At 39.0% G+C, this 14,358-nt stretch overlaps 1 protein-coding gene across 1 annotated transcript; it reads right to left on the reverse strand.

Moving 5' to 3' along the window:
* Positions 1 to 259: 259 nt before the first annotated feature.
* FBXO5 (F-box protein 5) lies at positions 260 to 12,509 on the reverse strand. Its single transcript, XM_044676813.1, has 5 exons — positions 12,380 to 12,509; positions 3,945 to 4,671; positions 3,040 to 3,130; positions 1,517 to 1,696; positions 260 to 511 (listed from the first exon to the last, which is right to left on the reverse strand). The coding sequence occupies exons 1-5, from the start codon at positions 12,507 to 12,509 to the stop codon at positions 260 to 262; spliced, it is 1,380 nt and encodes a 459-aa protein (XP_044532748.1).
* Positions 12,510 to 14,358: the final 1,849 nt, after the last annotated feature.

The raw sequence follows: 14,358 nt of genomic DNA on the forward strand, positions 1-14,358 counted from the left end.
CAATGCTTTAATTTTGTATTGGGATTCTCATTTGGTAATAAATGTAGTAGGATTAAAAAAAAAAAACACACCAAAGCTACCAAGTTCCAAAAATTTCACTGTAGTTTTTTTAATTGATGTTCATGTAGAATTAAGAAAATAACAATATAGTCACTTTTCTTTTTGGTTTAAAATAAAGACTTCAGGCAAATAATCACCTGATGTAACATTTCCAACCCAACTTTAACAGCCTGCAAATTGCAATTGATATAACAATAGATCATAACCTCCGCAAATTCTTTTTACTTTTTTTACTACCAGGAAGTGGTCCCACTTTGGAGTTTGCTTTTAAAGTTTTTTCATTTGAACAGTCTTTGGTGATATGATAGCTGCATAAACATTTTGTACAAAAATCAAAGCCACAGCTTTCTCGGTTGCATGTCGCCCTCTGTAAATAGGGGTCATATTTTGCAGGTGAGTTGCAATGGATACAGGCTCTTAAGCTTTCGTTCTTTTTCAAGGTCTTGGCAACCTATAAAAAAAATTCACATATTAAAAAAATCAGCACAGGAATTTTCCTATAGCATAGTGAGAATAAGTTACTTAAAGACTATATAATAGGAATAAACTAAATCTCTCCCAGGAGCTTTTTTTTTCACCCATTTTCTTGAGGTGGGTCATCATATACAAATCAATTGGCTAACAATATTGGTGGAGGGAGAATGGGATAGAAAATACTGAGGATTCTAGGACAAATAGGTCTTTGTATCCCCAGAGCCTGGTAGAGTAGGCACTTTAAAAATGCTTGCTGAAGCTAAGTATGGCAGAATAGAACCATAGTCTCTTACTACTGAGGAAACGGAAGATGGTGGGTTGATCAAGCTTTGTACTTCTGAGTTACAGTAATTTGGTGAGCCTTTGGGAGGGAAAGGTCACCACGCTTGCCTAATGACAGACAAACCAATCAATACTAGAAAAACTTAACAGGTTGAAGTTTCCATGCCAATCAGTATTGGGACTAGGACTGGAAGCAGTTTCAAAAAATAAGACAAAAAACCTGTTAATTGACTGAATGTAGTCAACACTGTATGTTATCTTGGATAGGCAATAAATTGGCTCTTAAAATGAGAAAGGAAAAGTTGGCTGGATTTCATCTGAGAAATACAGAATGCTGATATCAAAATGCTTATTAATCCCCCTCCTCCACCACTCCAAACCCATCTGTTTAACAGTATTCTCCCAGGGACACTAATACTTTTGAATCATGAAATAGTAATCTCAACCTGAAATGCAATACAAAACACCTAGTGAAGGGAATAATCACTATGCTGCATCAGGTGATATAATACCTTTAGGTTTTAGGGAAGATTTACTTATGCTTTTAGATTCTTTACTTTAGTAATGATTTACATATAAAAACGGGGAGTTATGAAGAAATCCCTTTTGAAGCCAAAATTGTCCTAGAAATTGACTATAGATTTTAGAATGCATGTGTTTATATCTTTATATTATTAATATATAAACAAAAAAGATTTACCTCAGAAAACTCGTTGTGTCGGCTGTATGCAGAAACTCCTTGATCAGACAATTTAGACCGAGATACTTTTTTGGATGCACTAGGAACCTGGGCTGTTGATTTCTGTACAGAAGCCAATGCTGCCCTGACTAGAACGTATTCTCTAGTTGCAGCCTGAGCTGAAAACTTAGTGGTATTTTCCTATAAAAAATGGTTAGAAAAAGAGTTAGTGAACAGCACTTACCATCCCATTGAGAATGACATACTTAGTAATCCTTTTTAAAAAGTGTAAAAAAAATCCTTTAAAAAGAGGCAATAAAAATTTTCCCCAAATTAACCTAGAATGATTTTACATAAGACAGACACATTATTAAGTTGCACTAAGCATACAAAAATGTTTTCAAAATATACAAACAAATATTACATAGATAATTTACTACTTTTTGTTTTCTGTTTATACCTAGTATCTGGGGACAGGATACAAATACCAGTCTGTCTTAAGTGATTTTTGCTCTCTATTACAACTTTGACAACCCAATGTAGCTATCAATTAAGTGTGTAAATGGAATTAGCTGAAGCCCATTCACAGTTAAAACTCTAGCCACCAGAGATAATGTCATCCCCACCTCCCTTAGTGGGGAGGGGAGAGGAGTTACCCACAGGTGACAATAAGTAACAAATCAAAAACAAGATAATTATAGAAGCAATCTAGATTTGATTGATTCCTGGTGACCACACCTTATATATATATATAATTCCTTCAGTTTGGTTACAAATCAACTTAAATTTTCATCCTAAAACCAATATATATAAAACCCAACTTAAATCATTGATAGAAACGGCACAACAAGTTTTTATTATGTAGTTGCCATGTCCAAATTGATAAATGTTTTATTGAATGGATTACTGTTAATTCTCAAATATGTTAGGATCCTAGGTCACACTATAAGCTATTCCCAATGGAATATAAATTTCATGAAAGCGTGTTTGTAGCATAGTACAGGATACACAGTAGAAAAAACAAATTAAAATGATTATTGATTGATAGGGTTTTCAATGGAGTTTAAGGGATCCCAGAAGACATCCATACTCTTACATTTTATAGATGAGGAACCTGAAGGGTCTAGAGGTTGAGTGAGACTCATTCAAGGTCACATAGAAGAAACAGTGATTGAAGCAGGATTTTAATTCAAATCCTGTGCTTCTAAAGCCAATGTTCATTTCTCTACTGTCTCTCATATAGATTAAAATATTTGGAGGCATATAAATTGGGCTGAAGTTTCTGTTTTCACTTTCATTTTTAAAGTCGCAGGTGAGAGAGAGAAGTGCGAGAAAAAGCATACAAATATGGTGTCAGTAGGTATTCCCTTATATCAGCGGTCTCAACCATCCTGCAGAAGGTCTTAGTTCTTTGAACCCCTGCGGATACAGGAGCCTTACTATATTTAGAATTTCTAATTATTTAAGTCTGCTTTCTATCTATATTGATCATGAAAAATAGGTGATATAAATGAAAATGAAATCATTTAACTGTTAAAACTTACATTAGCTTTCTTCATTGCCATACTATATAAGTGGAAAGCCCCTTTATTGTCTTTCAGAATCTTCTTCCATGTTGCACTCACTCTGGCCACACTGACAAGGTAAAAATACAAATGATTATCTCTCCAGTCATATTGGTAAAGGCTAGCAAAATAATGACACAAGAGCTAATCTTGCTTCCTACAAATAAAGTTTTCATTTTACAGAATATCTATAAACATTGCCATTAGCTAAGTACTTAAGACCTATATTGTATTCACTACTATCTTGATTGAGACTGAATATATCAAAATCCCTTATTTAAGTTCAAATCTGCAGGGAAGCAAACACAGGTTCTTAAAATCTATGCCAGGGAAGCACAAATTGTGTCAGATTTTACCAATCTGTAAAAACATTAATGTTCTATAAATATAAGAAACAATTCTGTTTTGAGCGGCTTACCATTAGAAGACTGAAAATTTGATAAATTATTTTTTGGTCACAGTAATTCATAAAGGCTATCAGTTGTTATGTTAAGACTGTAATGTGTCTGTGAATGGGATACGTACACCAATGAAACCAAAGATTTTTCCAAAAAGCGAATATAAAAATAATAAATCCAAATTTAGCTCGATGGGACTTGAATACTACTACATAGTCCCATAGATCTTATACCAAGTATGCTTTGAAATCTGTATGTTTCTATAATTCAAAAATAGAGAGTGTACAAGAATCTGTTTTCCTCAGCAGGGAGGTCCTCATACATGATTCTAAGTCCTATTTGTGAACCTCTCTTTGTCTTCCTATTCCAAAGTATTAGAAATGTGGATCTAGACTAAATTAAAATAATCATTCCAAAGTTCTACTCTAGCATATATCCAAGAAAGAGCACCTATGAAATAACTTCTTTGCAAAAAAGTAAACTTACTTGATTAAGTCCATCTCCCTGAGGTGCCTTAAAATGCTTGCTAAGATATGTTTGAGTCCTCTCTGGAAAAGTTCACTGAGAATATCCAGTTGCTCTAAGCCCATTTTTCTACCAATTACATTATGTAGTCCAAAATCTCCATGGGAAACTAGTCTTTCCACTGTTTCCCAATCTACTTTAGGATTTCTTTTGGCATTCTTTTTTAAAGTCGAACAAACCACTTCCTCAAAATGAAGAATTGGCAACAAGTTTTTATTTGGAAACTGTTCTGTGCTTTGGCTCTGTAGAAAGCAGGGTTTGGGGCTGATAATGAAATTCCGTGACAATAGAATGCTGTTATATTGCTGTTCATCGGGGCTGCTTTGCTGAGAGAATGAAGAGTAGCCACTGTCCTCATAAAGTCTACTGCTCTCCAGCTCTTCAGATTCACTTGAAGCATCAAGCATGTGCAGTGCTTGGTTTTCCTTGTTGTGGACTGGTCTGTTTTCAGTTTTCAGTTCTACTATCCTAGGGCTCACATTCTGAGGTCCAGAGTAGGATAGCCTTCTGTGGTCTTTAATACAGTCTTTACAAAAATCTTCCAAATATTCAGGAGTACCAGATTCCAGCTTTTTATTAATATCAGGCTTTACTAATGTAGGCCCAGAATCAACATGGTTACAATTAAAATCACATTTCATTTTGACAGAATAGAATGGATCGTTGTCTTTATTCTCTGATTTGTATCCTGCAAAAAGAATACAAAACATTTACTCAAACTACTTCATAAAACAAAACATATAATTAGATTCTCTTAGCATTTTATAGTCTATACCATCTAGTTACATGGCCTCTCTGTGCCTTTGTTTCCTCATCTATAAAATAAAAAGATTGGACTAAATGTATATTTAGTCCATGTATCTGTTATCTATATGATGTTCAAGAGGTATAACTTATAAGGTAATGACAATGATTACAAGTTACCGATTACAACTATTTCACTACCTTAATTACACTTTGTAACTTAAATTAGACTGCTACCAGGCAGACTCTAAAATGAGATATACTACCATGATCATTTCTTCAGTGTTAGCTGATAAAATTAATGAAAATGAAAATAGAACCAGCCTTATTAAAGTCCATTGCAACCTGGTACTAGCCTTACCCCTCCAGGCTTATCTCTACATTATTCTCTTAACTATGTCATAGTAATGTTGGTTTACTTGCTGCCTAGAACATGCTGCTTCTTCACCCGCTTCATTAAATTCCAAGGTTCATCCAACTCAAGCACTTTGTAGTGAACATTACTAGTATCCTCTCCATAGAAATTGCTTTCTATGTGCAGAACCCTGACCGGTGCAGTGCGGGCAGCATAGCAGCTCAGTTATGGAAAGTCCAAACATGGAAAATTGAGGCAAGATTCAAACTGAGTTTTATTAGGAAAATACCCTATTGAGAGTTTATAAAAGAGATGCTCTGTATCCTTAAAATTTCAGTCTTCTCAAGGATACCCTCATAGAAAGACCCCCCCCCCCACCATTCAGTTGAATCAAATAATAATATTGGAAAAGACATTAGAAATCATGAGTCCAGTCTAATCAGTCCCTGTATCTTCCCCAGTCCTAGGATGGTGTAAGACACAAAACAAGTGCTGAATAAATTCTTGTTGATAGAGAAAAGCTGAGGTTCTGACTTGCATACTTCACAAAACGATTCAGTGGGATTATGAGAATCAGAACTCAGTTATATCTTTCATTCAAAATTTTAGATCCCAGGGTATCACTGTCTTCTGCCTAGCTCTCAATCCACTGAGCTACTCAGCTGCCCCCAATCTCATTTCTTTTTATTATTTACCAAGAAAGCTGTTCTATACACTGAAAATAGTACTAGTTCTGGAGTTAGAAGACAAAGTTATAAATCTTGCCTTTATCCTCTGTGAAAGCGAAGTCATCTAACCACCTTGGGCACTAGATGGTTTCATGTCCTTTCCAGCTTAAGACTTAAGAATTCAATGATATTATGCTAACCAAATCCATTTTAAAAAATGATTCATAAGGCCCTTTAGGATCTGTCCTTAGAATTCACTCTCATTGGGCCTTCTCTTTTAGTATCTTATTATTTCCTGAATACATTCTGAACTTGTGGATTTCAGCAATTTGGATGAGGAGAGCATCTCTGCTGCCAGCTGAAATTTTAAGTCATCAACATGACAGCCAATAATATAGCACTTTGTAATTCTACATTAGAAAGAGCACTGGACTGGTTATCTCAGAAGCCAAGAGCTCAAATCCTAATTCTGTTTATTACCCATGTGACCATTTGCCTCAGTTTTCTAATCTGTAAAATGAAGGGTTTAGGCTAGGTGATCTCTAAAGTCTCTTCCAGCTCTTAAAAAAACAACAAACAAAACAACAAAACAAACAACTACCAATCAGTTGCTGATTCTTATTGTACTTTTACAATATCATTTATATCCCAGTTTTTCTGCTCCCATAACTATGTTTGGATTAATATAGAACCAACATTCAAAGGCAGAGGAATAATGAATTAAAGTAGTAGAAAACAAGGTTTCAACCCCAGCCTCTTTCCTCCAAACAAGTTCTTTTGTTCTGTTGGGTGAGTAGATACTTGAAGTAGAAAGGGAAGAGAAGTGAACAAAAGAGCAATTTGCAAGGGGTGGGTTACTCCAGTAGTATCTCAGTACTTGAATAATCAAATTACTATGAATACCTCAGGTCCACCAGTTCTCAACCAGTATTTTGGATTTGTATTGCAAATTAGCAAATCAGTTCTTTAAACATAACAAAACCAATAGATTCCAGTGGATTTCTGATCTCAGGCAACTTCCTCAGGATACTTCCTCCAAAAGTAACTGAAAATAATCCATGACTAAATATCCTCTAAGATTCACATGTTCTCTCATAACAGGTCCACTTAAGGTCGTTGGGGGCCTTTCTCTCCTTTTGACAATGATTAAAAATCTTTACTGGCTCTCTACTGTCTTTCAAGTATAGTTCTAAAGAACTCTGCTTGGCACTGGAGACTCCATAATTTGGCATCATTTCTAGCCTTATCTCTTTAACAAAAATCAACAAACCCATCAACAAGTTCTTACTAACTATATGCCTGACTAAAGCACAGGAGTATAAAAAGAAAGGCCTCTAGCAGAGGTGAGATTTGCACTGACTACTGAAAGAATCTTGAAGATGTGAAAGGAGAGCATTCCAGGAATAAGGGATTGCCAATGAATCAGTCCTTGGAATAGAATGATGCATAAGACCGGAAACATACAAGGTCCAGATTGAGAAGGATTTAAAAAGCCAAATAGAGGATTTTAAATGCTACCTATTACTTTATATTTGATACTAAAGGTAAACAGGAGGCAAAGGAGTTTACTGAGGATAACTAACCCCCTCTTCCATACTATTGTCTTAGACAAACTACAATACTTAGGTCCTGATTAGTACAAGTAATGAATCCTCAGTGAAACTTTGGTCACATTATTCAAATTTTCACTTCATATTTCCTTTGGGCAGGAATCAATCAACCATATTTTTATGTTTATGACTTTGACAAAGAGCACCACTTTATTGATTTCATTATCAGAACTAATTAGGACCTAGTAATATTTAACACTTTCTTATCACATTTCTCAATTTTATTCTAGTAGTTTTTAATTTCTGGAATATTCCTCCCCCCCCCAACACACACTCACACTTTGCATTCTTATGTATCCTTTAAAAGCCCAATTCAAATGCCATTCCTACCAGGAAGCCTTCCCAGATCACTCAATAGGTAAAGAATTTCACTCAGTGGAACTCAAGTACCTCTTTTTCACAGTCTGGCTATTAATAGATAACAGTATATCTCATTCTTCAATTTGAGTGTAAGCTTTATGGAAGCAACAATTGGGATCTCTCTAAACTTTGTATCTCCTAAAAACCTATCAGTTTATAAGTGTTGAATGGATCAATGCTTTCCAAGTGGGAGTTCCAAGAAAGATAAACTACTCTAATGTTTTAAACTTCAATTCTATTACCTGACTGTCTTGAATGGTCCAAAAACCAGTTACATATTTGACTGTGTAACTTCTAAGTTGGCCCCACATTGTTAGTTTTAAATATATCATCTGGTACTATAATTTTTCTGGATGATACAGAAGGTCACTTTTCCTTTAACCTCTTCTTTGCACAAACTCAGTTCTTCAAAACAATGGCAAAGAAGAAACAAGTTTTACTTTACTTTTTAATGAACAAAAAGAGGAAAGCCCAGAAATTAAGAATATTAAAGATAAGAAAATAAACTAAAAATTAAAACCTTATTTTTTCATCTTTATAAGTAATGAGAAATGCAAGTTTATATATTTAGATATGCATTGTTAAATACACACCAAATAAATGCCAATTCAACTCTGGGCAAATTAACATGGGTTAAAAAAAAAATTACCCTGGTATACCAATTAGGATATTGTCAACTCATCTTTACTGCTAACCAACCTTCTTTCTTCTCCTACCTCTCCCATTACTGCCAATTTTAAAAAGCAGATGTTATCCTCAACTTTTCACTATTTCCAAATCCCTCATATTGGAGCTATTGCCAAAGAACTCTTGAATATGCCCCTTGACACTGTAGGCCTTCATTATCCCACACCTGGACTATTATAATAGCACTGGTCTGATCATGTCACTCCTAAAAAATGGATAAATACATTTTGGCTCCCTCGAATGCCTTCAAGATCAAATATAAAGTCCTCCAAACCTAACTGCCTCCTACCTTTTCACTTTTCTTATATTCTCTCCGATCCATTGATAATGGATCCTTACCATTCCATGAACAAGACTCTATGGTATGGATGATGGACTGGAGAAGAGGGTAGACTGGAGGTAGGAAGACCAAGTAAGAGCCAACCCAATGGTCCAGATTAAGAGGTGGTGAGGATCTACACTAGAGTGTAAATACAAAGGAGAGATATGAAAGGGTAATTGATATAGAGAAAGGGAGAATATATATTTTGAAAACTGACTGGTTAAGTGGAAAAAGGCAGAGTGAAAGGTGGTGGATAACATGATAAGGATAGTGGCTGCCCTGTACAGGAATCAGGAAGCTCAAAAGATGTTTTTTGCCCAGTGTCCCACAGCTAGGAAGTGTAAGGCCACATTTGAAGCCAGGACTTCCAATTTCTAGGCTTGGCGGCTCTCAGTTCACTTATATACCTAGTGGTCCCCTAGAGAATACATCTTAGGTGAAAGGTAAGATCTTAGGTCTAGAGTTGGGAGGTCATGGGTTCAAATGTGACCCCAGACACTTCCTAGCTATGTGACCCTGGGCAAGTAATTTAACTCCCACTGCCTAGCACTTACTGCTCTTCTACCTTAAAACCAACACACAGTATTGATTCTAAGACAGAAAGTAAGGGTTGTTTTTGTTTGTTTTTGTTTTGAAGCTGCACTCACTAGAAACTAACGTAACCTAATATGGTAGATTTACATAGGCAGGGGCTGAGGCACTGCTCTTTCCCACAAACCACAACCAAAAAGACTTGGGGTGGGGGAAAAAGGTTAGTATTGACTTCTCCCTTCAGGTCTATAGTATTTCCTGTCATCAACTTTAAATGATTTACATTTCAATGTTCCTTTGAGTTGCCATCATCAAACCCTGATCAAAGTCAAAAGGCACCCTACTTGGCTTCACTTTCAAAACCACTTACAGATTAAGTAGTCTCCTTAATTATAAAATAAGTATTGCTTAAACTAAGAATGGTCAAAAATTAATAATATGATTATTTGCTTTTTCAAAACTATCCCTCAAAATAAGGAGACACGTTATTTTTTGTGATGGAAAAGTGAAACTCAAATATAAAGAAAAAGGTATTGGGTGTTGGATCTAGGTTTCACTTTGGTTCTACCACAAATTCAATATGCCAACCATAGGCAGTTATTTCACTCACCTCAGTTTCCTAATCTGTAAAACTGATGGATTGATTTTTACCTCTTAAATGACTAAATATTTCTAGTGCTTTTAGATTAAATGATGTGCTTAAGGTTAGTAAGTAGTTAAGCTGAGAATGTCTAGTTCTATTATGCCTGGAAGAGCTCTAATCGACCACCTTATATATAAAACCAAATGTCCTTAATATCTGCCTATTTGTATAGATAACTGCACCTTTGCAAATGAGGAGACAAGATCAGAGGTGGTCTCAGAATTGAGCATACACAAACCATCTATTTTATTTGTCCCCGTTGTATTTCCGCCCCCTACTGGATTATAAGCAGCATTATAAAAGTCAACTGGTAACATTCTCTTCATCTTCTCCTTGTGATAATTTCTGAAGTAAAATGGTTAAAAAAAAATTTTTTTTTTAAGATTGGTAGATTCTTCAAAGAAGGGGAGAATAAACGACAGAGCTTTTTTTCTCTTTGAAGGTAAAATCATTTATTTATTCTAGTCCTTAATAATTATTTGTTGAAGTTAGGCTTTAAAACAACTATATAGCTATTTTATACATAATTCCTATCATTCACTATCATTACCCACTGTATCTGATAAAACTGTGGTTCCCCATCTTTATAAGGAATGCTCTTAAAAGTTGCAACATTCCAGGGAGTCTTCTTCACATCATAGTTCTATTATCAGCTATAATCAGTTAAGAAAATGCATAATGGCAATGCCTAGTATATACAGAAGCTGGGAAGTACTCTTTCAAAAGTTTTAATAGCACCAAAATCATTATATAGCAGAAGGAATTTTAGTAATTCATTTTTTATTCTAAATTTTACACATTTTATTTGACTTCATTAGTTCATGTTAGATCTGACTCTGAGCTACTCTCAAACTGTGAAATATATCTTCTTTTTACCAAATTCAAACACCATGGTCTAAAAAACTCTTAAGACTCTTTAGGAAAACTCTCATGTTTTACCTTTCTTAAAATCTTATAGATAACCACCATGTGACTGGCTATGTGCATGCCTTTCCAAGGCTCAGGGGCCTATTGCCACTAGCTTCCATATCACCAATGATCAAAGTTACAAGGCTCCCTACTTGCTTCACTTTCAAAACCTTTTACTAAGAAAAAATTACATTTTCCGTCCTTAGCAATCTTAATTGCCATATCAGTAGATATTCCTATTTAAGTATCTCCTATGTTTCAGGCCCTATCTTCTGTAAAACAGTGATAAGAAGGGTAATAATATCCCTTCTCAAACTATCAATCTCTGAATTACACAGGGACAGTATTGATTCCTTCCTAGAAATTTAATTTTAAATGAGTGCACTGTCATTTCCTCTGTGAGAGGCCAAGCTTCCTTTTGGGAGAAACCTTGATATAATATTATAATAATATTACTTCGCTTCACCTTTTCTTTTGGTCACTTCTGAAGTAAAATGAAGTAAAATTTTTAAAAAAGTAAATTAAGAAAAATATGGCCAGATACGTCCAATATGGGAAGAGCAACAATGAGGTAAGAAATAGCATTTATTCTAGTACTCTCTAGCTAAGGCCATCTCAGTTTTGGATTAGGAGGGAAACCTGACTCTTCCACCTCCACACATGTCTACAGAGAGATAAGGCAAAGGAGGTATTTCCCTCCCAAGGAAATGGCTAAAACAGTGATCAAGGTAATATATTTGGAAGTATTAAGAATAAAAAATTAATTTAACTTAAAAAAAAAAAACCCGTTCGCTTTGCACCCACTGGTCCAAGGAAACTTTGCTAGGGAAAGGGGGTTGGGGGGGGGGGTGACCAAATTTAACCCTTTCTTCAGGTTATAGCCCCGAATCCGCCCTGTCCAAACGCGGGGCGCATTTGGCGGGAGAGGGGAGCGAGGCCCACGAATCCTGAGGGGAGGACTGGACCTGGTCTGAGGGGCCCGCAGGAATGGCCCCGAGAGGGAAGGCAGGCGGGAGATGGTCGGGAAGCGGGCCCAATCTCCCGCGCCCAGGCGGTGGGGAGCAGCCCTGGATTGGGAGGAAAGACATCTCCAGGGCAGCTTGGGGGAACAGAAGGCATCAGGATCCCTGGCTCCTCCTGGGGCAACTGCAGGTCTGAGGTGACCTGGCCGCCCCGTCGAGGTGAGGCCTTGGGTGGGGGAGGGGAAAGGGGGGGTATTTGGCGCCTCTTCCAGGGGCGAGTCTTGCCCGCCGGAGGGAAAACGGACACCCGGGGCTGACGCGGCGCCTCTTTTCCCCCAGAGAAGCGAAGCAACCCGGTATGGAGAGGGTAAAAGCCCATCATCTCTCCTCGGGTCCCCCACTTCTCATTCCCCCTCAATTCGATCCCCTCTTTCAAGGCTAGACTCCTTTCATTCTCTTTCCCTTGCCCATACAACCCCCTGGGATGTCAACCACCCCAAGAACGGCTCGTGGCCTCAGCTCCTGGGGAGGGGGGGTCGTCCCCATCCATCCCCGCTCCACCCCTCCCGGGAGGACCGCGCGCCCTCCTTTCCTGAGATACTCACTGTCAGTCGGGCACTGGGATTCGGCGGCCGTAACGGCGCCTGGGCCGCTGCAGCAGGAGGAGGATGCAGCCGAAAGAGGTGAGGAGCAGCAGGAGCAGGAGCAGCAGCAGTGGCTGCGGTGGCGGCTCATTCCCAGACTTAGGCACTGGGAGCGGAACAACGCTCAGGTAGGAAAAGAAGCTCTACCAGCACCAACCAGCTGAAGCACCGGCTCCTACAGAGTAGTAGCTTCCAAAAGGCGCCAGCTGGTACTTTTAAAATCTTTGAATTTGGTGCCCAAATCCGTGAGACCCAATAGTAGCAGGCGGTCTGACTAGTCCACCAATAAGGAGGCGGAAGGAGGGGATGCTTCCATCCCTGGCCAATCAATCGGCGGCGGTCACCGGCAAGAGGCGGGGCCGAAGCCGACGTGCTCCGCCTCTCTCCATCTCTCGAGCACAGTAACAAGTAGTGCCGGAAAGATGCAGGACCCAAGGGTCCAGGGGGCGGGGCTTGCAAGACGCGGGCGGCTTAAACACACGTGGCGCGCAGCCCAGCCGGCACGCTCCCGCGCTCCCCTCTGCTAGGACCAATTCAGAGTTCATGGCATCATCAGGCTTCTTTGCACACTCCTGCCTCGGTCCGGGAGTAGCAACGGCTCTAGCTGGAGAATCCATGGTGGGTAAGCAGAGGCTTTCTCCTCCTGCAGGTGGTAGTTTTGGGTAGTGGCGGAGGGGGTTTTTCTGGTCAATCTCTTTGTAGTTCGGTTCTCCGCAAAGCATTTCTCTCCTATTCCCTTCGTTTCCCCCGCCTCCTCAGTCAAGCGCGCGCTCACGTCTCCCTCTCTTCCAACCTCTCCCGCTCTCTCCGCCCCCTCCCCCACCAACCCCCACCACGCAGGCGCCAGGTGCCTGGAGAGTTGGCGGGGTGGCGCGTGCGCCGTGAGTCCTCCGCGCTTCTGCTGGGGAGGGAAGGGGAGAGGCGGGGCGGATTCCAGTCTCTCCTTTTTCGTCTCCGCCCTGGGAGTCCCGCGCAGTCAGCCCCGCCAAACGGGAGGGCGGGGATCCCGCCCTACCCTGGACTCGGGCCCTTAGGGCCTAAGGCTCCTCCCTCCGCCCACTGTGGCCCGCGATCTGGATCTCTGGCTGGATGTAATTGGAGGGAAAGGGAAACAAAGTTTTAAAGTCTTTTTCTGCAGTTTTATGATTTCTGTGCAAAATCCTTATGGACTTTGGAAAGAACTTCTTGGATTTGATTTATTTAACATGCGATTTATGTAATTCCAAATTTTTACAAACCAGGTGCCACTTTTCAAGACCAATAATGAAGATTGGACCCTGGAAAATCTTAGACCATCTTACTGGCAAAAGTGGATCCACCACGATTTAAAAACTCCCACTACCAAATGCACTGTTTCGTGTTGACAGTGATAATGCTAATAATAGCCAACTTTTGAATAGTGCTTACTATATGCCAGGCACTGTGCCAAGCACTCCACAAATATAATCTGGGAAGCAGGTTCTATTATTATTCCCATTTTAGAGTTGAGATACTAAGTCAGCACTTGCTCAGGGTCACACAGCTGTTAAATGTCTGAACTCATCCTTCTTGACCGGAGAGACTCCAGAGAGATCTTCGTTGGTCCATATCTATTCACTGCTCAAATTAGCTTCCTCTAGATGACCTTACTAGAGCCAAAAGATGCAGGGGCCCCCAGAGATTAATACTGCTTCCTAGGATCACACGTGTAGGTAAGTTGTAAAGCCAGGATTCAAACCTTTAACCTGAGCTCCACTGCGCTTCCATTGTAGTTGGAAGTATATTAGTTCTATGAATTGAGATAACTCAGAAAGGCATGGCAGTTTGGCTGGCATGGAGGTGTGGTGTTGAGAGCAGTCAGGGACAGAGTGACCAAACTGGTAGACTTCTTATCGGGTAGAGAATATGTAATTTATAGCCTCTGCAGATGAAAACATCATCTAATCCAACTTCTATGTATG

Source organism: Gracilinanus agilis, chromosome 4, assembly GCF_016433145.1.
Source record: "Gracilinanus agilis isolate LMUSP501 chromosome 4, AgileGrace, whole genome shotgun sequence".
Taxonomy (NCBI): Eukaryota; Metazoa; Chordata; class Mammalia; order Didelphimorphia; family Didelphidae; genus Gracilinanus; species Gracilinanus agilis.

Excerpts from the sequence above, each read along its gene's own strand:
- FBXO5 (XM_044676813.1), bottom strand. The coding sequence starts at position 12,509 with ATGAGCCGCCACCGCAGCCACTGCTGCTGCTCCTGCTCCTGCTGCTCC. Across the intron at positions 3,131-3,944 it reads AGGGAGATGGACTTAATCAA|TGTGGCCAGAGTGAGTGCAA; the intron begins GTAAGTTTACTT and ends TTACCTTGTCAG. Across the intron at positions 1,697-3,039 it reads TGGCAATGAAGAAAGCTAAT|GAAAATACCACTAAGTTTTC; the intron begins GTAAGTTTTAAC and ends CATTTTTTATAG.